We start from the raw sequence: 24,288 nt of genomic DNA, 5'->3' as shown, positions 1-24,288 counted from the left end.
TTGCTAGAATAAAGGAGAGCTTTCAACAAACTGTCAGTAAGCTGCTAACTCTCAAAACTTTAACAAAATGTTTAATAATACCATAAATCTGAGATACAGTAGAAAAATGCTTTAAACCCTCATTTAATATCTCCCTCTTCCACATGCACCTCTGAAAATGTACTGTACACCCACACACCGTAATGTTGACATTGCACATTGTGCTAAAAACAAAGCCTAGCCTACTGCAATGATTTCACAGGTCCTATGACAGGATGACTCACGAGACTTGAGGAATAACTGTAAAGGCTTGGGATACATCATCAACAATTACAAACCAGCACCCAAGCCAACTCAGGAAATGACTGTTCTGCCTTTGGTGTACAGTAGATAGCCACTGGGCACAGACATCAGTTCAACATCTAGTTTTGATTTACATTTGGTTGAGTTGTCAACTAATGTGAATTTAACGTGAAATCAACATTGTCATTGGATGTATGTTAAAGGTTGATTCACCATCATCACAGATTTTTTGGGGTTGAAATTATGTGCAAATAGTGGGTTAATGCATAACTGCAATGCCAGCCACATAGGCTACTGATATTGAATGCAGTGTGAAAGCAAAGAGGAGTGCTCTTGTCCTACGTAAAGGGCATTTCGCATGAGACAATTGTTGCATGGATCCACATCGATCATTTTTCTGAAAGGCCCTGAGGAGTGTGTATCTGCTGGTGGCGGTTAGGTCTGAGCCATGGGAGGATGATGGTTCAGTGCTGCTGGCACGTGGATGTCTGTCTCCTCCTTGCTGTTGTCTGAGCAGTCAGAAGGCATGTAGCAGCCAGAGTCTCTGGGGCAGTTCAGGTCAGCTTTAATACTCTCAGTTGGGGACTTGGCTTCCTTGTTTGACTCTCCCTCCTTCTGACCATCACCTGGAATGGAACAGACATGGGCGCTTAGAGAGCTTATAGTGGTCTATTTAAATTTTATGTCCACAAATCTGACATGTTCCCACAATATCAGAGTTGCAGAAATAACTTTTTTCATAGTTTCCTTTTTCTCTCAAGCACTGAAATATTATGCCTATTGCAGCTGGTATGTTTTAATTTGAATGTAGGCTGTTGAATCTCTGAGTCTGAGACCTTGTTACTTTTGGTTACTGCAGCTAAAGGTTATTAAGTTCAAAAGATCCAAAGTATTCGCATAAGAATGAAAAACAAGATATATGGGCTGGTGCAACACCCAAACCACAGTTGCTTCTGAAAATTACATTTCCTGTTAGTAGCTTGTCTTGTCTTGCATCACTCAATGTTATGTTTCTTGACTACCACTCAGCCTTTCCTTTCATGTCCTTCTAGCAACTGACTCTAAAGGTATTAGCAGTGTAAGACATCTTCTTTATCTAGCTATGGCCAGGACAAGATGGCTGATATCCTGTAATTTACACACACACTGTGTGTAAGTTCACACTTCTTGCAAGTTCACTTCTTGCGGTGATATTACTTTGTTATAATAGACAGTTTGCCAATTTATCAGTATTGTTATAATGGTTTTAAACTGTGATTGGTAACTTTTGTGAGCTGTTTGCTGTAACTGTCCTGAATTGTTTATTGTAACTCTTTTGAACCGTGTGTGGTAACTGTCCTGAATGATTGGTTGTGACTGTATTGAACTATGTGTGGTAACTGTCCTATTGTGTTCTCTGTGCTGTAAGTGCTGGCTATCCAGTTATCATTAGCCTCTTTATCTGTGTCCCTGATACCACGGCCCTGATACAGCACTTCCTCCGCTGACGGTATACCCTTCCTTATCTGCTTGATATCTAAAACCAGACCTTTGGCAATCTAAATACAGAACATATGCTTAGAGGGAATTATGATCTCCTCCCCACCTACAGTTTTTGTCAGAACTAGCAGCTCTGGAGCACCTCACCTAAGAGTATGGATTGTTATCTGTTTAAATTGGCAATGTTGATGCCAGAAGGCCCAGGTGTTGTCTTGAGTGCCTTTGCATCCCATCTGGAAATCAAAGTAGGGAAAAGACTGCCCTGACTCACTTTGGGGTTCTTGGAGGCACTCGACGGCAGCCATCAGACGATGTCTGTGTTCAGAATCAGTCACATTGAGTTCCACCAGATGCTGCTCCTTCAGCTCTCTCAGGTCATCTACTGTCTGGTACCCATTAAGGAGCAGGGAGGAGGCATACTCCTACAACACAGAGAAACAATACCAATGGGTAAGCAAGCCATCATGTTACAATAAAAACATCTCAATCCTGTCTGTCATCACTGTGTTGACATCAGAAATGTATGGTTCTCTAAAGATGCAATTTATAGTTTTTTTTAAGAATGCAGGAAACAAGTTTTTTTGAGAGCGATTGTTTGTGACAGCAGGTTTGAGGAAAGAGACAGAGAAGAGTGTGAGAGAGACAAGGAGAGAGCGAGAGAGACAGTTTACCTCCAAATTGAGGCGCTCTAGGAGTTCCTGTAGCGTTTTGGGGCGGGGTCTCCTGCTCCTCCTGTGTGTCATCTTCTGAGGCGGTTCAGGAACCTTCTCTACTATGAGGTCTACGTAGATGAACTTAAAGTTTCCCACCTTGTTGTTCAGCATGCCTGTCCATATCCCCATAGGAGGCTTGCTGATGATCTCAATCACATCCCCTACCTGAAAGAAGAAATTGGCATTTTACATGAGCAAAGCATGTATTAGGTCTACACAAGCTACTTTGCAAGACATTGGCTCTATCTCAACTGCTTAAAAATCCACGAGGATGTGCTGAAGGACATGTTTGACAATTCAGTCAGGTGGTTCAGTCAGGTAGGTTACCTTAAGTTTGAGTGATTCAGTATCGTAGGGACTGGGGACAAAGTCAGTGTGGACCCGGGCTCTGCCACAGAACTGGCCTGTGTAGGAAAGGGGCAGCTCCTCATCCAGCCTCAGACTGTCTCTGTTACTGGAGCCGTCTGATCCACTGGTAACCCCACCTAGGGCGCAGCACAGTTGGATTGGTAGGAGACAGACATCATGTTAGCTTCAAAACAACCTTTACAAACACAGGGCCGAATGTGTTACGGTGAGCATTGTAGGTGTTGTCATACATCATGCTACAGAGTGAGGTAGTTTTTTTACTCCTTAATGCGATGTCTATTCATGAGTGTTGATGCCACAGGAGGTTGGTGGCACCTTAATTGTGGAGGACAGGCCTGTGGTAATAGCTGGAGCGGAATTAGGGGAATGGTATCAAATCCATTAAACACATGTTTGTCAGTTGTTTGATGCCATTCCATTCGCACCGTTCCGGCCATTATTATGAGCCGTCCTCCCCTCAGCAGCCTCCTATGATTGATGCTGGTCTAACAGTAGTCTACTTAACAATTATAATATTAAGTTACAGTATGATGGTTATGGCGGTGAATTAAATATGGACAGTTTAGACTTCTGACTGTGATTATGTTTGTCAGGCATCCTTTGTTGGGTAAATCAAGGTCCAACAACATGCCTTAGCAGATGAGACTACACACTTGATTTTAATCAACTGCAGATTAAACTAAAATTGCATTAGTAAAGAGAGAACTTGTTTAATCCAGTAAGGTGTTGGCTGTGTGCTTACTGGAGGAGCTTTGTCCACTATTGAGACTGTAGAGGCTTTCCAGAGAGTGACTGGACTTTCTGTGTCCTTTTGGAAATGAATGGACGCCGTAAACAACATCCCCTTCTCCTTCTTCATCTCTCTCCGTCTCGTCGCACTACCAGTAAAAAAGCAACAGAACAGGTCATGTTTTTTAATTTTCTTCTTGCCCTCCTTCGCCACTCCTCATCTCCTCTCACAGCATGGCGGTTGAGGAGGAAGGAAAGGAGAAAGCTAAACTAATCAGAGGGCTGGGTGGGGGCAGGGTTCTAAGATCTTCCGTGTGCCAAAACGGCTCAGTATCCCAGGCAGTTTGTGCAAGAACACAGAGGAGCTTCTCTCCTCTCTCTCTGAGTCCTTAATCCACACAGAGCTGCCTTGCCATTTATAACTGAGACTTGACATAGGCAGGAGCTGTGTGTAATCCCCCTATACCTACTCTGACTGTACCTCCCTTGTTCTCTTTGTGAGAGAAGGGTTGTGTCTTTTTAGCTTCGTTGGTTACCAGGTGACGTGTTAATGAGTCTTTGTCCTGTACTGACCAGTGTTTGGACATGTTGGTCACTGGACTAAAAGCCTAACTTGTTCGTCATAATTTATAGTCCTCCTTTCTTTACTTCCTGAGGAGCCATGCACTGTATTCTATTACCACTCTGTGATCACTGTATTATCATTCTATACTATTCACTTCCAAGGTTCCTGTTCTGTTGGTTTTATATTGTTAATTTATGTGGACTTGGTCTTACTGTACATTTCCTACATACCAGCCTATACCTCTGCATTAATTGGAACTACCCATCCCGGATCTGGGAGAATTGTCATCAACTACACACACTAATTAGCATAGCGCAATGGTCAAAAAATATTACTAGAAAATATTCATATTCATGAAATCACAAGTGAAATATAGTGAAACACAGCTTAGCCTTTTGTTAATCACCTTGTCATCTCAGATTTTGAAATTATGCTTTACAGCCAAAGCAAGACCAGCGTTTGTGTAAGTTTATCGATAGCCTAGCATAGCATTATGTCCAGCTAGCAGCAGGAAGCTTGGTCACGAAAATCAGAAAAGCAATCAAATTAACCGTTTACCTTTGATGATCTTCGGATGTTTTCAATGACGAGACTCCCAGTTAGACAGCAAATGTTCCTTTTGTTCCATAAAGATTATTTTTATACCCAAAATTACTCCATTTGTTTGTCACGTTATGTTCAGAAATCCACCGGAAATAGCGGTCACGACAAATTATATCCATAATATCGACAGAAACATGGCAAACGTTTTTTATAATCAATCCTCAAGGTGTTTTTCAAATATCTATTGATAATATATCAACCGGGACAATTGGCTTTCAGTAGGAGCGAGAGGAAAAATGACTGACTCTGTCTTTTACGCAATAATCACTCTGAGAGCCCTCAGCTGGCCACTTACGCAATGTAGTCGTTTACGCTCATTCTTCAACATAAAGGCGTGAAACTACGTCACAATGCTGTAGACACCTCAGGGAATACGTAGAAAAGGGAATCTGGTTGATATCCCTTTCAGTGGCCAATAGGGGTGCATAGGAACACAACGGTTTCAAAACATGAGTCACTTCCTGATTGGATTTTTCTTAGGCTTTATTTTTTACTTTTAATTGACAATATTTTGACAGTTTTGGAAACAGAGTGTTTTCTATCCTAAGCTTTATGCATATTCTAGCATCTGGTCCTGAGAAATAGGCGGTTTACTTTGGGAACGTTATTTTTCCAAAAATAAAAATAGTGCCCTCTAGTTTCAAGATGTTAAAACATCAGCTTTCTTTTAGTTAAACTTTCATTTCACTTGTTTGGCTTTTATCAGAGGTCTGTGGTACACTGAATGTCAAAAAATACAGTTGAGGTTGGGGGGGTTGTCGGTTTTGTTTGCAATGTATAGAAAAACTGTACAATGATAATTGCAATGTAAAAATTGAAGTGCAATATTGATTTTGTTTTAATAGATGTTACCTTAACTAAATTTAAGGCCCAGTCTATCCTGTCTCAGGTGCCAGACATATTATGGACAGAGTATGCTATCTACGGTGGACTGATAGACAGTGCCAGCCCAGTTCTCTTCTCTCCTTCTCTATTGGCCAATGTATTTTATAATTTTGGAGAAATTGTAAAGTTTGTTTTGTTTTTAAACCTTACAATAGGGGTAAAATATAAATATTTCTGAGATCTGTGTGTATTAGCAGTAGTGATTGGGATGGTCTTCCTATTGGGAAGAAAGGATCCTAGTTGAAGGAAACAGATATGGAGACTAGTGAAAGTACAAAGTGAATGGTAATATTAGTGGCATTCAGATCGCACTCTAATAATGCAATATCTTTAAAAAAGTAAATGTTTCAATACAAGGTCACATGACGAACAGAGGGATTGAGCCTTGGGACTAATATTATATTAGAGGCTGTCATCTGGTGTTTTGGTTAGAGAAAAGCTTCCTGTGGACAAATAGGTAAGCCACCGGTGAAAATAAGTAGTACTGTAACGGCCATTGTTGGTGGAAGAAGAGGAGGACTAATGCGCAGCGTGGTAAGTGTCCATATTGATCATTTATTATCATGAACACAAAACAAATTAACGAGTAAGAAACGAAACAGTCCTGGACGGTGAATATAAAAAACACTGAACAGAAAATAATCACTCACAACTCAAAGGTGAAACCAGGCTACCTAAGTATGGTTCTCAATCAGGGACAACGATTGACAGCTGCCTCTTGCCTGGTATGGTTCTTAATCAAACACAGAAATCACAAATTATAGAAAAAAGAACAGACTGCCCACCCCAACTCACGCACTGACCATACTAAAACAAAGACAAAACAAAGGAACTAAGGTCAGAACGTGACAGGTACTCACTGAATTCAAACAGGCTGTAAGCAACATATTGGGACATTTGGGACAGAGGTACAAATATTTGAATAAGAGACGTTTTTGACCATTTCCAATTATTTTTAATCAATTCTATAGTTTGGGTGAAAGCAGTGATTTAACCTCTCTGGGATTTGTGGGACGGTAGCGTCCCACCTCACCAACAGCCAGTGAAAGTGCATGGCGCCAAATTCAAAACAACAATCTCAGAATTACCATTCCTCAAGCATACAAGTATTTTCCACCATTTTAAAGATACAATTCTCGTTAATCCAGCCACAGTGTCTGATTTCAAAAAGGCTTTACAGCGAAAGCACCACAAACGATTATGTTAGGTCACCACCAAGTCACAGAAAAACATACAGCCATTTTTACAGAAACCTATACTTCCTGGTTGGATTTTTCTCAGGTTTTTGCCTGCCATATGAGTTCTGTTATACTCACAGACATCATTCAAACAGTTTTAGAATCTTCAGAGTGTTTTCTATCCAATACTACTAATAATATGCATATATTAGCATCTGGGACAGAGTAGCAGGCAGTTTACTCTGGGCACCTTATTCATCCAAGCTACTCAATACTTCCCCCCGTCACCAAGAAACAACAGGTAAAAAACTGAAAATAACAAGAGAGGGGCTCTGGGGTTGTTTTCTACAGAAGGTACCTATTCTGCTTAAAATTATTCAAACTAAAAAATAAAGAAAAGAAAACACAGTTGATCTGTTTGCCACAACGTGCTTCGTCTCACTCACCATTTCCTCTGACAGGGCTTTAGCGTACTGCCTGCCCATCCTCTTCCTCATCGTCAGTGAGATGGCCTTCATCTTCTTGCCTATACCTCCTGATCTGGTCTGGTCACTATTAACCTGCTCCCCCTCTGCAGACTGCACACATATCAACATACACTTGTTGTTACATAGTTGAAATGCTTAAACTACGATACAGCAACATAATTTAAAAAGATGAAATAAAGGAAAAATAAATACAAATCTACTAATGTTGAAACAATTAGGGCTGGGACAATAACCGTACTGTGTAACCGCCGATTATGGATGAAGACCAATCAACCCCCCCTCCAAAAACAGATGTCATAACCATTTGAAACCATAGTTTTTTTTGTGGAACAATCTGAAGACAGGACGGCCAGGCATTCATGTGGTTGAATCTGTTTCTGCGGTAACATGAACTCTTTACAATGCGATAAAACTTTGTTGCTCCTTGCTGACAAAAGCAAGGTGTTGTAGCAAACAAGTCTTTGGTTGCCTAGGCAAAGCCCCCTTCACTTCAGCAGCAGCACCCATGGAAATAGAATGAATAGAATGGGATTGGAATTTGACTGGTAAACTCATGGTTACATTCGCAATGGCTGCCTGGTATTGTGATGCTATAATTTCCATGGTAATGTAAACTCAGCAAAAAAAAGAAATGCCCATTTTTCAGGACCCTGTCTCTCAAAGATAATTTGGAAAAATCCAAATAACTTTACAGATCTTCATTGTCACAGTTATGAAAACTTAGGACACTAAAGAGGCCTTTCTACTGACTCTGAAAAACACCAATAGAAAGATGCCCAGGGTCCCTGCTCATTTGCGTGAACGTACCTTAGGCATGCTGCAAGGAGGCATGACGACTGCAGATGTGGCCAGGGCAATAAATTGCAATGTTTCGTACTGTGAGGCGCCTAAAACAGCGCTACAGGGAGACAGGATGGACAGCTGATCGTCCTCGCAGTGGCTGACCACATGTAACAACAACTGGAATGTTCAATTAATTTATGTGGCTCATGCAATGGAATGTATTTTTATTATACAACGGGTGGATCTAATCCTGGATGATGATTGTTTAAAAAAATATTCCACAACTTACCACCAGCTATGACATTAAAATGCCCATTTACTCTGTTCCATCTCACTGCGCAATTCACTGTCTCATCAACCCTGCCAGGCAATTTATAAACTCGATCTCCACTATAAAAAGCATCTAGACATTATCTCCCATTTATTTTAGACTAGCATTTGGTTTTCAACAGGGAGATTTGTATTAACCTTGCTGTATGCCTCAACATGCAACATTGTTTACATTTTGAAATTCGATCTTCAGCTGTCCCATAGTAATGAAGGTGTAGGGAGTTTGGGACGAGACAGACAGTAGGACAGCTTTTCTCAGCTAGTCGAACTCATGAATCAGCTGGCATAATTTTTATGGATATATAAAAATAAATGTCAATAGAAAACAGGTGAAACTAAATGAAATGCAGCTGGTTTGCAGTCTTTCCAGCTTCAGTTTGAAGTGATTGTGTTAGCTGTGTTTGTTGGCTAGCTCTTCTGAACAACAGTGTCTTGATGAGAGAGCACATTTTCTATGCAGGCGAAATCGCGCATTATTACCTCATTTTTGTGGCTGTATCCAAATAAATGTCACTAGAAAACAGTTTAAACAAACACAAATGCAGCTACTTTGCTGTTATTCTGGATGCACTTTTTGACATGACTGTAAGTTAGCCGTAGTTGGCTACCTAGCTAGCAAGGGATAAGAATGTTACCAGCCAGTGTGGCAATGGAACATTCAGAACGAACGACTGGGTCACGTCTATATATACAAAACAAAAAGACTGAACGACTGGGTCACGTCTATATATACAAAACAAAAAGACTGAACGACTGGGTCACGTCCTGGGTCACGTCTATATATACAAAACAAAAAGACTGAACGACTGGGTCACGTCTATATATACAAAACAAAAAGACTGAACGACTGGGTCACGTCCTGGGTCACGTCTATATATACAAAACAAAAAGACTGAACGACTGGGTCACGTCCTGGGTCACGTCTATATATACAAAACAAAAAGACTGAACGACTGGGTCACGTCCTGGGTCACGTCTATATATACAAAACAAAAAGACTGAACGACTGGGTCACGTCCTGGGTCACGTCTATATATACAAAACAAAAAGACTGAACGACTGGGTCACGTCTATATATACAAAACAAAAAGACTGAACGACTGGGTCACGTCCTGGGTCACGTCTATATATACAAAACAAAAAGACTGAACGACTGGGTCACGTCCTGGGTCACGTCTATATATACAAAACAAAAAGACTGAAGACTGGGTCACGTCTATATATACAAAACAAAAAGACTGAACGACTGGGTCACGTCTATATATACAAAACAAAAAGACTGAAGACTGGGTCACGTTTATATATACAAAACAAAAAGACTGAACGACTGGGTCACGTCTATATATACAAAACAAAAAGACTGAACGACTGGGTCACGTCTATATATACAAAACAAAAAGACTGAACAACTGGGTCACGTCTATATATACAAAACAAAAAGACTGAACGACTGGGTCACGTCTATATATACAAAACAAAAAGACTGAACAACTGGGTCACGTCTATATATACAAAACAAAAAGACTGAAGACTGGGTCACGTTTATATATACAAAACAAAAAGACTGAACGACTGGGTCACGTCTATATCTACAAAACAAAAAGACTGAACAACTGGGTCGCGTCCATAGATACAGAACAAAAATACTTATCTACTCTGTCAACCGAACCAATAGAACGAACGACCAGTCGGCTTGGGTAGCAACCTTAGATTTATGTCGGGACTATGTCTTGTGGGAGGATGAAATAGTATGAATAAATTAATCAAAATAATGTTTTTTATGAAAATATGTGAATCATTATTTGGATATGTTGATATAACTCATTGTAGCCGGTGTTTGATGGATATATTGGCACGGTTTGCCAACACCCGTGCCAATATATCCACCAAACACCGGCTTTTCGGGCATTATCACCTAAGTAATGTCAGTTGAGTTTAATAAAAAAAAGTCATTGCACATATTGATGGGTTCACTTCCTGCTATGACTTACTGCTTTGTTCCTATGGGCAGAGATACTTAGAAAGGCGAAGATATGAATCCCAGTGGCCAATGAATGTAGACACGTATAAACGCCCCACCCAACAGACTGTCGACCAATCGCGTTCATGTTGTGGGAATGAGTTGAGAAACCTGCCTATTTTCTTCGAAAGTACGCAATGTCATGATTTCAAAGCTGTACGATATTACAGAGAATAAGTTAATTATCTCACATCTTGGAAAAGATTTGTAATGTTGTACTTCTTGTTCAAGTAATTCATGCTAATGCTGTTTTTTTTAGTTTAGCGTCCAATTGACTCCCATTCTTGAAGGAGTGATCTCCCTGTCCCAGAATCACCCATAATACACTGTGTGGCCCATTGACGACATATGGGAAACGTACACAATGGGTGTTAATACGATTCGAGTGAGATTCCCCTCTTCTCAAAATTATCTCTGCTATGGGTACGCTTGCAATGGCCCCCAGTCCATCCATTATGCCATCATTGACTTGAATGGGGATGACCGTTCTAGTCATTCTATTTCTATGGCAGCACATGCCATAGATAGGTCATGAGTGGAGGAGAGGAGAAAATGTATTTGTTCATTTTTTTTGCTATTCAAACGGCTATAACGGTGACCACGGTCATTTGGCTGACAAATAACCGTCATCCAAAATTCCATGACCGTCACATCCCTAGAAACAATGAAGAAAGTTTACAGTATCACTTATAAGGAATTACTTGTTGAAGTAGCTGACAAAATCAGACAGATGCTTCACATACCAAAGCACCTCCATTTTCCTCTGGCTTCACTGGGGCTGGTTGGTGTCTGAGTGAGTCAAATCGGCCAAAGCTGGTGGAGCGCTGGGTGAGATGAGAGATTAACTTTACAGATTAAAACGTGTTTGAGATGGTAACAGCAGGACACATGTTGTCTGGCTGTCGTGTTTATGTTGAACTCAAAGCAGCACAATACAAACAAGTAATGTCTGTAGTAGGCCTATACCTTGTAAACCATACATCTAACCTGGCTTTTCCTCTGGTCATGTATTTACATAGTACTGTCTGTATTACCACCAGGCTCCATTAAGGCATTTTATGAGATTTCTCTTAATCTTTTTTGTACTTATTGTGTCTTATGTTGCATTTGACTAAGATTGGATTTGATGATATAACTGCAGGTTCAGTTTGAACTCTACAGATGTATTTTCTAAAGCTACCGAACCAAACCTTGTCTTTGTAGTATTGTTGTTTTGTACTACTACTACTATTGATATCATGAGTATTATGAGTACTTCTGTATGGTAATGGATGAGTATTGAGTGGTGTTCAGCTTCACTACAGCTAATGGAGTTTGTATCAGTTATGGTCGGCTGTTTGCCGTAAAGTGATGTAATGTAAATCTCTTATACTAAATCCAATGTAATACATTGAATATTATAATATTTCATGTCATTCTTGTGCTACAATTTTTTGTGTGTGTTGTATTCCTGTTATATAATAGCGTTATTGTTATGGATTTTATTATTCTAGTACATCCTGCTGTTCGCCCTTAAACCTGTCATCTGCTCATCTGCACTATGCTAATTGAAAGATAATAATCTGCATAAACGTCATAAAAAATGTGACTGTGTGAAAAGCAATGGTCCGTTGTTCACTGGCGGCCCATTAGATTAGTTTTTGTGGTCATTCTGAGGCTCTCATCCAACATCTGTTACATTAAACCCTGGCTCGTGGCCCCGCAATGATCATCTGACCGTTAGTGAACCGTGAACCTTGGCCGGCTGCAGTCACTGTCACCTACTGGGGAAAGCTAATGATTTCTAACAGAAATAATGGTCAAATAGCAAGAGCAACAAATGCTAGTATTGCTTTTATAATGAACTCAAACTTTTGAGTGAATCTTAATTTTCAATATCCTGAGTTACCGCTGTAATACAGCCTAATGTTTGGCAAATATGTTTTAAAACTTTTCCTTTTAAATTACAACAAGTACTTTAAGTTCAAAAATGTTTAAACAAAATGCTCAGCCATATAAAACGTTGTTTTTTGTTATTACAACAGCAAATCGAAAAGCACATTTTATACAAAAAAAAAACGGACTTTTAAATCATCTCACCTTAGGTTTTGTCTTGCTCTTCGTGTCGTTGTTTGAGACATTTGACGGTTTCCTCTGAAGCATAGTGCTGAATCTGAATAACTGCTGGTCAGTTTTTTTGTTGTTGATAAAAAACAACTGTGCTGTTGCTTATTTAACCAATCATCATATCAACAACCTACTGTACTGCAACAGTTGTGCAGAGCAGCTACATTTCCTCTAAGGCAGCCAGGATGTGACTGTCTCTACACAGTCTGTTTATCTGTGATGAAAGACATGCATGTGTTGTACTTTTAGGTGGGAGGTGGAAAGTCTGGTCAACAAGCTACAGACACTGAATAATCCTCAGTGCACCCAGAAAGCCTCATTGATGACTGCTTGATTGGGGTTGTAATAATGTGAGTAATTCATTTTTTTGCCATAATTGCAATTTTTTTAAGGTTGAAAGACTTTTCAGACTATGTCACAAACTGTTGTCTTTATAGTTGTTTTGATAGTTCACTGTAACCAGTAAAATGAATTATGAGGAAGTGACCAAGCGACTGGTGAGCACAGGAAGGGGTGAATTACCACAAAGCCTGTATATTGCAGTTTCCGTTCTATTACCTTAATAAGCTTGTTCATTGTTAAATGAATACCAAATAGAAATTTGCCTGTGTAGGGGGAAGTGTTCCCTACAAAGCAATCATTTGGGAAACACCAGTCCCACAGCTTCCCACAATACCTCTGTCAGACCTGTATGTAAGCTCCTTTAAGTGAACCGTATCTTACCGTGGATTCTGAGATGTCCAGATCTGTGATCGAGCGGATGACCCGTTGGTGTGAGAACACTGGCGGCGCCTGTTTGCTGTCCAGTTCCTGGACCAGACTCTCAAAGTGGTCCCAAGCTGTTGCTCGGGGCAGGGTGAAGTCAAAGCCATAGTTCCGGGGCTCGCCTGGGGGCCGGTGACAGGTGTGGTAGGGGACATCCCAGGGTGGAGGGAATTCTGTGAGGCCCCAGTGGTGGTCGTGAACCCCAGTGCTCCAAGGTCCTTCCACAGCTTTCCCATTGGCCTCCTTAGTCTGCTGCTTCTGTGGCGATGGTGGGTCAGCCTTCGAGGACTTCTTCTCTGTCTTCTTCCCCAGCCCGATGCAGGTGATGACGGGACTGTCGTTACTGAACACAGAGTCTGCCAAGTGACCTGGACAAGAAGAGAAATAAAGGACTTTTTAGTCCTATTCATTCATAGATACGTCATTTATTCTTTAAAGAACAATAAAATCATCAGCTTTCAATTGTTAATGAGAATTGCCCCTATTATTCTAGGGTTTTGTATTCATAGGATTTGTTGTGTTTCAAGCAGGCAGGCAGCTCTGTCTTTGAATTTGGAGCCAAGGTGCATCCATTAGAACTCACAATTGCTGTCAGTCTTTCCATCATCTAGTCCCATCTGGCTTCCCTTCTTCACTTTCACTAGCCTCTGGAACCTCTTCAGCTTTCCCTTAGATTCAGCCATGTCAGCCTCAGCATCCCCAGTCTGCAGCAGAATAATATGAGTAGGCTATCAGTGTCCATAATATCAGTGTGCATTATGTAATGCCTAGTACTCTCAAGTTGTCAAGTGAAAAAAACATGGCATGTCAAGTTGTCTTATTTGTATTTGTCTTTAGTTTTGCACTGGTTATAGAGTCAGCATGAAGATTAAAGTGGAAGAGTGTCTGTGATATGGCCGCCGCCACAGACACACACCTGACGTCTCCTACCCTCAGTTCACAGCCTACCTCTTCCTCACCCCAACCACCCTGACAATCCTGGCCAGCAGAGCAGTAGGTCTAACTGTACCACATGGTGCCTTCCCAGAGACCTGAGGACGTTGGTTGATCTATTAGTTGTAATTCAACTGGCGGGATGAGGGAATGGATGGACCGGACATTTTTAAACCTCACCAAAATAAAATGCAAAGGTACATTTCACTCAATATTTTTTTTAAATGTAACCTTTATTTAACTAGGCAAGTCAGTTTTAAGAACAAATTCTTATTTACAATGACAGCCTACACCGACCAAACCCTGACGACGCTGGGCCAATTGTGCGCAACCCAATGGGACTCCCAATCACAGCCGGTTGTGATACAGCCTGGATTCGAACCAGGGTGTCTGTAGTGACGCCTCTAGCACTGAGACGCAATGCCTTAGACCGCTGCGCCACTCGGGAGCCCAATAAATACACATATGCCAGCTACAGCAATGGTTTTTGTGCCAAAATCTCAAATAGATAGAACCAAATACAGAAGAACCATATAAACGGACACAACATGTAATAACCCATGTGTGCTCACATTCCCCTTGCCGGTTTGCTGGGTATACTATATGTAGAGAAAGAAGCACAGAGAGGGCTTGCTACATCCTTTCTGGTCTCACAAACAAACATAAAGGCACATGTCCTGACACAGACAAGGATCCGCGTGCCACATCCAGACTAACACACTAACACACACAGACCGATCCGCGTGCCACATCCAGACAAACACACTAACACAGAGAGACCGATCTGTGTGCAGCTCAGGGGCCATGTGGGTGAGGGATTACCATATCCATGCTCTGCCATCTGCACTGCATTACTAATAATTATCACTGTGCTGCTAAAGTGATTGCTGCCTGCTTGTCCCACAGGAGATTGTGCTAATGCCATAGTGCATTGTTCTTCTCTCAATCTACAATTACTGTGTCGTCTATTGTAGCATACGGTCAGTATTTAGCACTGCATGAAACAAGAGAGTATTTATTGTATTTATTGTGTATATCTTTCAGATAAATACTGAAAATGTATTAAGGTACACCATCAGTACACCACCATACACCATTCAATGGGCACGAGGTCTCTGGCTGCCCCTGCTGACAATAACACTCACCATGTTCTGCTGATGGCTGTCAGGGGGCTCATAGTTTGGGTTCCAGGCCTCGAAGTTCACCCCCTGCACAAACAAAATAACAATACAAGTTTAATGAGTTACTTATATCCTCAATGCTTTTAGTGAAAACCAGGGTTAGGCCTAATGTTCAACATGGCACTACATAAAAGGCTATTTATATATCATGCATTACGTTGGTAAATTCATCTAAATCAGACTTAATCATACTATTTCATGACTGTTCACAAATTGATCTCTATTCCCAAATGTATCTCAACTCACAATAGACCTACTGACTCCCAAACGTGACATGCGTGTGTATTTCTATGTGTGATCACTGAACATTTTGGCAGGATGGAGGAACCAGACACATGCAAACAAACAAGGAGCTCTCCAAATAAAATTGGAAATTGACAGAAAAGTCTTAAATGAAATGAAATATTCCAAAACGTATTTCTCACAAGTGTATCGTGGTTTGTGAGCTCTGGAAACGGGTCCGCTCCAAGAATGAGAATAAATAAATGAATGTGATGGGCCTACTGATAATACATTCCGTGAATAATAATAAGTTATCCGAACACTATCGTTCTAGATTATTGAGAAATGGCGGGGATTAACGGTAAATTTAGCGGCAATCGCAGGAATTGATAAACAGATAATTCACCTTTAATAAAACAATTAATGCACCCGAATTGGCGGGAGACAAAGAACACATTTGTGGTAAGAGGATAGGAGCCTAGGGTGGACTTCACCACAACCATCACCAAGTCCTTAAATATTTGCAGCTGTAGTAGGCCTAATGTAGGCTACGGTGCTAATTATCGAGGGACTGTAGGTTGCTTTCTCTGTATTTCAAGATTACTCAAAATGTTTACACAACCAAAAAGCTGTGTCTGGGGAATTCATTAGTAAAATGATCGAGCATTTCAATCAGGAAGTGATTATATCTCAAACAGAAAGTGAAAAACAAGGCCAATATGTTTTAGAGATTTATGTGTGATTGGGAGGGCATTAGAGGGAAGAAAAAGCCTGTCGGAAATTCAAAATGTGACTTTTAGAGAATATTGCATGTGTACCATATATCCCTCACTGATGAAATGAGCAAGGCCAGGTGATTTGAGCTCACCTGTTTGGGTAAATTAAGCCAATGCTGCTCATTTCAGGGGAAAAGTGTTTATCCAGTTGCCTTTGTCATTTGAAAAGTAAAATCCAATATCTCTAATCGAATTTGTGGTATCGTGCTAGCCTACAATTGATCTTTTGTCAAACAGTTGATGAGGTTGATGATGATGATGATGAGGATGATGATGATGATGATATGTATAGTATTACCTGAGTTGTGGGCTCTTTTTCTCTTCTTTCAGAGTTCAGCTGTTCCACTCTGTCCTCTACCGCCAGCACGCTTCTCTGACAAGGACCTTGACCCATCTCTGAGGAACCACAGGCAAGAATGCAAGGTTAGACCACTTTTCTGGTACTCAGTAGGTTGTTGTCAGTACCACACACACACACACACACACACACGCACACACACACACACACCACAATCTTGACTTGTTTGGTTGTAGATTTGCAGGTGTAGGGTTACCTACTGTAACTATGCCTCATGAACCAGAATCCAAAGGAAACCGTCTGGGCCATTTGTCTCAGCCTCAGTTAGTTTTTTACAGCCAACAGACACCCACACACACCCCCCCCCCCACACACACACACACACACACACACACACACACACACACACACACACACACACACACACACACCACAATCTTGACTTGTTTGGTTGGAGATTTGCAGGTGTAGGGTTACCTACTGTAACTATGCCTCATGAACCAGAATCCAAAGGAAACCGTCTGGGCCATTTGTCTCAGCCTCAGTTAGTTTTTTTACAGCCAACAGACACCCTCTCATTGCTCTCATTCAGCTGTCCCATTCAACATAATCCCTCATCATAAAACACTGCGATAGGTTTTTTCCTTCCTCACTGACTTTGGAAAAGCATGGGGAGCATCAGTAGGTCTGTCTGTATCTGTCATCATTAACTAAATCCTACAAGTCTGTCTCACACACATAGTGTCTTTCTCGGGCCTTAGCAAGCATACCCTAAATGAAACATGGGGTTTATGTTCTTTGGCTGACATATGTTTCTGGCCGTTTACCTTCTTTGTGATTATTCTTGATGTGAACAAAATCTTGCTTCTCTCTGAGTGACTGCCAGTAGACATTAGTGTCTGTCTTATCTGCAATAGAGGGGTCAGGGGAAGAAAACAGAGGCCACTATATTAGTGGCTGCAAGGCTAAGAGGGAGCCAAGTGAAATCAAATAGAGTACAGAAGCCAGTAGGTTACTACGGCCAAGTAGGTTACTAATACTGAGTGCAGCATTGGGTGCACACTACACAGCTCCAAATAAATTGGAGAGCAGGATCAAAGCAAAGTTAGTAAGAAGCCTGTGATTTTACGCTCACTCAAACATGTCTGAGTACGTCAGTGTATTGCAATCATTTTTGTTGTACTAACCTATGGCTTCATTGTCCGATGTTGACGTTGTTGGTACATGTGATCTGAAATGACAAATGAAAATAGATTCTGGTCAATGTTGAGGTTGTCTCTACAAGTTGTCTCCAGCAGAGCATTCACTCAATACGCAGACATTTTGTCAGAATGTTGTTGTTTAACCATATTAGTTAAATGTCACTAACGGTCTATGATGATGACATATTATGGCTCTAACAACACCTCAGGAGAAGTCTGGTGCTGTGGTTGCAATATGAACACATGAAACACACAATACTAACTGGATTTTATCTTTCAACAACAATGAAGTGCTTGATAAGATTTGTCATAACACAACTGTTTGATTCACTCGCAATCAAAAATTACACAAGTCATTTCCACAGTACAATTCTACATTTTGACCCATCTCCTTGCATGCAATAGCATTTTTTTTTAACAGTTTGGGTCTGTGTCATTCTGTAAACCACTAGCCTAAATAAAAATTCTGGGAAATCCAAATCCAAGGTACTGTATTTCCAACAACATTCTGTGAAATATTTTATCTTACATTTTAGACTTACAATAGGTGAGTACATGCAATAAATGTAAACGAGAAAGAATATTATATATCCCAACTCTTATCCCAATTAATCTAATCCTAATCCCACCCAACTCTCGTGAAATTGCACCTTAACACCTAATACACACCATTGATCTAATATCAGAGTTAAACACAACCACAGGCTAGCTATAGGCTCCATGTTTACAACTGTAAACATGTTTTATGTTCCACCTACGTCAGTAAATGGACTGGGCTTGCCAATTTGTTTGTGGATCTTTGGAGAGAAGTACATCTTTAAGAAAAGAGTTCAATCTTTAATTGTTTACTACAGTAGAATTAAGTGAAGGAGATCAGGTAGACTGCTTGTAATTTGTCAAATATATAGAAAAAGTCTTCAGCTTTCAGTGCGTTTCTGCTTGAATTAACATTACATTACATCCCTAGGAACACCCTTGAACTTCAACCTCTATTGGGTCATTTAAAAAAAATCCAATCCTCGGTCAAACCAGACTATGAACTATGGCCTTGTTCCGATGAGAAAATTATGGAATAGGTGCCCTCTAATGGACTTGAGCAATGGACCAAGGTCCAAACAGACAGCTCCCTGGAGGCTTAGAGAGTGAAGGCCACCATGAAAGGACAGGAACATTAACGGTGGACCTGCTGAGAACTCCTGATTAACTCATCATCTCCTGGAGGTATACAGTAAGCAGCACCCCTTAGTATCCATTTCAGGGGTTAACTAAACCCCTCACTCGTTCTTTAACCAAAGCATTTATTGACTGAAAGCCGTAAACAATACAAACTTCCATACCTTCTCTTCTTCTTTTTCAAATGGGATTTGTGAGCCTCGGACAGCTCCTGGGAAGAAAATAAATGTAATGTAACACTGCATTGAACTGGCACACATAATGTATTGCACAAGTAGGCCATCTCCAAATACCCTGATTAAACTTAGAGATTGATATAGGCTTACACAGAAAAGTTGGTCTTCAGGCACCCATCCAATGACCTGAAGTTTCAGCAGCAGATTGCAGTCACAGGTCACCAGCAATGTCTGACTGGTTTGTTATTGTTGGAGACTAACGTCAGTGTGTTGGAAGCTGTTGGCCTGATATGAGGTCTACTTTAGGTCCTGCTTTATCTGGATAGTCACCTATAGATTATCTACAGTGCCTTGCGAAAGTATTCGGCCCCCTTGAACTTTGCGACCTTTTGCCACATTTCAGGCTTCAAACATAAAGATATAAAACTGTATTTTTTTGTGAAGAATCAACAACAAGTGGGACACAATCATGAAGTGGAACGACATTTATTGGATATTTCAAACTTTTTTAACAAATCAAAAACTGAAAAATTGGGCGTGCAAAATTATTCAGCCCCCTCAAGTTAATACTTTGTACCTTTTGCTGCGATTACAGCTGTAAGTCGCTTGGGGTATGTCTCTATCAGATTGCACATTGAGAGACTGAAATTTTTTCCCATTCCTCCTTGCAAAACAGCTCGAGCTCAGTGAGGTTGGATGGAGAGCATTTGTGAACAGCAGTTTTCAGTTCTTTCCACAGATTCTCGATTGGATTCGGGTCTGGACTTTGACTTGGCCATTCTAACACCTGGATATGTTTATTTTTGAACCATTCCATTGTAGATTTTGCTTTATGTTTTGGATCATTGTCTTGTTGGAAGACAAATCTCCGTCCCAGTCTCAGGTCTTTTGCAGACTCCATCAGGTTTTCTTCCAGAATGGTCCTGTATTTGGCTCCATCCATCTTCCCATCAATTTTAACCATCTTCCCTGTCCCTGCTGAAGAAAAGCAGGCCCAAACCATGATGCCACCACCATGTTTGACAGGGTGGATGGTATGTTCAGGGTGATGAGCTGTGTTGCTTTTACGCCAAACATAACGTTTTGCATTATTGCCAAAAAGTTCAATTTTGGTTTCATCTGACCAGAGCACCTTCTTCCACATGTTTGGTGTGTCTCCCAGGTGGCTTGTGGCAAACTTTAAACGGCACTTTTTATGGATATCTTTAAGAATGGATATCTTTTTTCTTGCCACTCTTCCATAAAGGCCAGATTTGTGCAATATACGACTGATTGTTGTCCTATGGACAGAGTCTCCCACCTCAGCTGTAGATCTCTGCAGTTCATCCAGAGTGATCATGGGCCTCTTGGCTGCATCTCTGATCAGTCTTCTCCTTGTATGAGCTGAAAGTTTAGAGGGACGGCCAGGTCTTGGTAGATTTGCAGTGGTCTGATACTCCTTCCATTTCAACATTATCGCTTGCACAGTGCTCCTTGGGATGTTTAAAGCTTGGGAAATCTTTTTGTATCCAAATCCGGCTTTAAACTTCTTCACAACAGTATCTCGGGCCTGCCTGGTGTGTTCCTTGTTCTTCATGATGCTCTCTGCGCTTTTGACGGACCTCTGAGACTATCACAGTGCAGGTGCATTTATATGGAGACTTGATTACACACAGGTGGATTGTATTTATCATCATTAGTCATTTAGGTCAACATTGGATCATTCAGAGATCCTCACTGAACTTCTGGAGAGAGTTTGCTGCACTGAAAGTAAAGGGGCTGAATAATTTTGCACGCCCAATTTTTCAGTTTTTGATTTGTTAAAAAAGTTTGAAATATCCAATAAATGTCGTTCCACTTCATGATTGTGTCCCACTTGTTGTTGATTCTTCACAAAAAAATACAGTTTTATATCTTTATATCTGGCAAAAGGTCGCAAAGTTCAAGGGTGCCGAATACTTTCGCAAGGCACTGTATATATGCTCAATCTAGAAACTGCAACAGTGTTGATGTGCAACAATTTTCTAGGGTTAGGGAGTACATTAGTTAGTGTATTGATATTTTGTTAAATATTTGGTAGAACTCACTGTGGGTATACATGGATCTGAGCCTCTCCACTTAGCCCTGTCCCTCAGAGCAGGGCTGCTATGTCGGCTGTTGTGTCGACTGGGAACTCTACAACTGTGTTCTTGGATGACTGGGTGTTTGTTGAGAGCAGGCTCATACAGGCTGTCCGTCGAGCCCTCCTAGACCAGAGGAAAGAGAGCAACATGATCAGGGACAGGAAAGACATAAAACAGTATAAACACACTGAATGCTGTGGTTTACAGCAGGGATTCTTAAACTTTTGGGAGTCGAGGACGTCTTTTGTGATAGCAAATTCATCATGGACCCCCTCATAGGTTTACCTTGACTTCGGCAGTGCATGACCGAACAAACCAAGATTCGGGCCTTGGGAAGTAATATTTTAAAGGCCCACCTCTTTGCATCAGAGAGAGATTTTGCAGAGAGACTTTTTGTTGTTTCATATTTAAAGATTATATCCTGCGATTCTACACATTTTGCCATGAGACAGGGAGATCATTTTGCCATTTTAAAGCTTAAATTACAGTGTATTTATGTAAAACAGAAAGTAAATTAAACTGTTTGGGGTAACACAAGAAGTATTAAGTTGAAAAATGTATAATGGAGTACTATGGATACCAATATCCCTGTGAGCCTCCCAGGCCCATGTTGCACAGGGTTACGAAGATACATTATAGATTAATTATATTTCATTATGTTGTATTGTATTGTATTGTCTTACACCCTCTAATTTTTTTTCCACAGATCCCTTGCCCAGAATTCGTTATATCTGTTGTTAGTGATATTAATGTAAAAAAATATATAATGTTCATTATTTTATTTATTTTTATATTTTGTATATTTTGAGATCTGGCCGCAGACCCCCTGCAGTACCTCGGCGGACCCCAGTTTGAGAACCCCTGCTTTATGTTCTCAGTAGACTATTCCATAGGGTATTGTTTATATACTCAATGGTCAAAATTCACGCGTTGCCAAGTTCCGTGACTTGTTACTGTGGTTGTCATAAGCATGATGATGACGAAAACAGTCAAATCTTTAAGTTGCAGTGCCACACTTTTTAGTTCTGATCTTAACACACCATTTCGCCAAGTTCACTGTCTAGTTGCAAGTTCTATACGTGTTATTTAGATAGGAATGACATGCTGGATTCTTCCAATCAGGGGGAATGCGGTTAGCCAGGTCAGGTTAGGAGACTTGATAAAATACATCTGATTATAGTATGACACACAGTAAGACACGGTCCTTCTGACCTTTGACCCTTGAGTGTGTTTGAGCACTGCTCTAGTACTATAATTTTTGTATTCATATTCGGGGTTGGTTAGTCTCGGAAACCCCTAAAGTCTGTTATGAATCCCTATGGTGTGCTAAACCAACCTAGTTACCTGTGTCTTAAATCCTACCTTAGGTTACAGTCAGACCTGAAGTGTACATAACATGCCAACAACAAATGAAGTAGCTGCATTGACACTTTACACAGTGAGCATGGGGGATTAAATGTTGACTCTGGGGTGATTACTTTGGCCTAATCCATGAATAGGACATGTTCCTCTCTACATAACCTAGTGAGCCGCGATCTGTTCTATGGAGCTCCATGTCGACCACATTCACCCAGTAATCCCAAACAGGCTAAAAATATTTATGCAAAAAACATGAACTTTTTCTTATTTTTAAAGGTATTTTAAATTTGACATCTAATGTCCATTCTATAAAAACAAGTCACGCTTTTTTCTTTTTCTTAAATGTGGGCTATTGTCACAGGTTGCTAACCAGTTTTTGGAGACTCATCCAGGATGTGTATGGGGGAAATGGACTCTCTAACTGTGTCCTAACCACTTTCATAACCCCCCTATGTCAACAGTATTCAAATAATACTATTTTAAACTTTTCTTCAAAGTTCAAGTTACATTACAAAGGAAATGTTAAGTTCTTGACTCTTTGTCAACCTCTATAAAAGTATGTATTTGAAGAGAAACCTACTTTGTCAAAGAAACATTGTATTTTAGGACCAATTAATAAAACATTTGCCGCTTCATCAATTCAGAACATTTAATCCTCCTATTAAAATGATCTGTCAGCTCTAAAACCAGACGTGACCAACAACTACAATACACAAATGTCTTTTGATAACTTTCTAAAGCATAGTACAACTGAAAGCTCAATCTCCTTTATGTCTCCTTCTGAGAGAGTCCATGTCAGATCCCTGTCAACAGCAATAACATCTCTGTGCTACCTATCCTTTCCCTGACTGAGCAATCTGCCAGATTATGAGAGGGACTGGACAGGGAACGCTGAGACAAGACAGTCTGTCCTGGCGATGTGGTCAATTCCATTTGAATTCATTCAATTCAGGAAGTAAACATCCACAACCCTGTCTGAGATGTAAGAGTTTTTGAGACACCAAAAAAATCATACAAAATACAAGGAAGAGAAGGTTCATTAAAGCAAGCGTGTGTCTTACCAGAGAGAAGCAGAATAGGTTCATATTTCAGATGCTGTGCCTCTCTCCACCTCTGGCCACAGACAATGGAAAACAGTAGAGACAAGCTGACTGCTGGGGAATCCAGAACACACACATGCACACACACACCCACAAACACACACCCCTATATACACATGCCCAAACACACAGCTCCTGCGCTCCGCAGGCTGTCTACAGCCCTGCGGCTTAGTACCAGTTTAAAATCCCTCTCATAATCCAATAGAAGCAGTGAACCATTACTGTCCAAGACAGCCCTCACAAACAGGCAGGCCGGCCTGGACCAGGCAGGCCACCCATAATCACACTCTCAGCAGGCAGGCGCTGGCTCAGGCTGGCTAACTGCACACAACAAACAGTGCTGCAGCTCACGCCGCTTTTGTTATGGGATGTTTTTGTCATTACTGGGATTTTGACTTGAGGGGGGTTGTGATCTTTTAGTCAGGCTTTAGTGATATAAGTGAAGGTGTTAAGATGGTTACTTTTGCCAAT

The 24,288-nt window shown here is 40.8% G+C and overlaps 1 protein-coding gene across 4 annotated transcripts; it reads right to left on the bottom strand.

The window, feature by feature from the left end:
* Positions 1–513: 513 nt before the first annotated feature.
* On the bottom strand, positions 514–23,905 carry samsn1b (SAM domain, SH3 domain and nuclear localisation signals 1b). 4 transcript variants are annotated; one of them, XM_021618121.2, is made up of 16 exons: positions 23,779–23,905; positions 21,323–21,481; positions 19,245–19,291; positions 17,893–17,936; positions 17,533–17,613; positions 16,706–16,803; positions 15,374–15,436; positions 13,879–13,999; positions 13,254–13,663; positions 11,168–11,248; positions 7,250–7,381; positions 3,586–3,721; positions 2,802–2,959; positions 2,433–2,639; positions 2,033–2,183; positions 514–908 (listed from the first exon to the last, which is right to left on the bottom strand). In XM_021618121.2, the coding sequence occupies exons 1-16, from the start codon at positions 23,800–23,802 to the stop codon at positions 718–720; spliced, it is 2,103 nt and encodes a 700-aa protein (XP_021473796.1). In that variant the 5' UTR covers positions 23,803–23,905; the 3' UTR covers positions 514–717. The 4 variants fall into 4 exon arrangements, with proteins under 4 accessions (XP_021473796.1, XP_021473798.1, XP_021473797.1 ...); XM_021618123.2 differs by lacking the exon at positions 23,779–23,905 and adding an exon at positions 19,407–19,541 and having other exon boundaries at positions 21,323–21,447; XM_021618122.2 differs by lacking the exon at positions 11,168–11,248.
* Positions 23,906–24,288: the final 383 nt, after the last annotated feature.

Source organism: Oncorhynchus mykiss, chromosome 10, assembly GCF_013265735.2.
Source record: "Oncorhynchus mykiss isolate Arlee chromosome 10, USDA_OmykA_1.1, whole genome shotgun sequence".
In the NCBI taxonomy this organism is placed as follows: Eukaryota; Metazoa; Chordata; class Actinopteri; order Salmoniformes; family Salmonidae; genus Oncorhynchus; species Oncorhynchus mykiss.
This window is presented reverse-complemented; position numbering and strand designations above follow the sequence as displayed.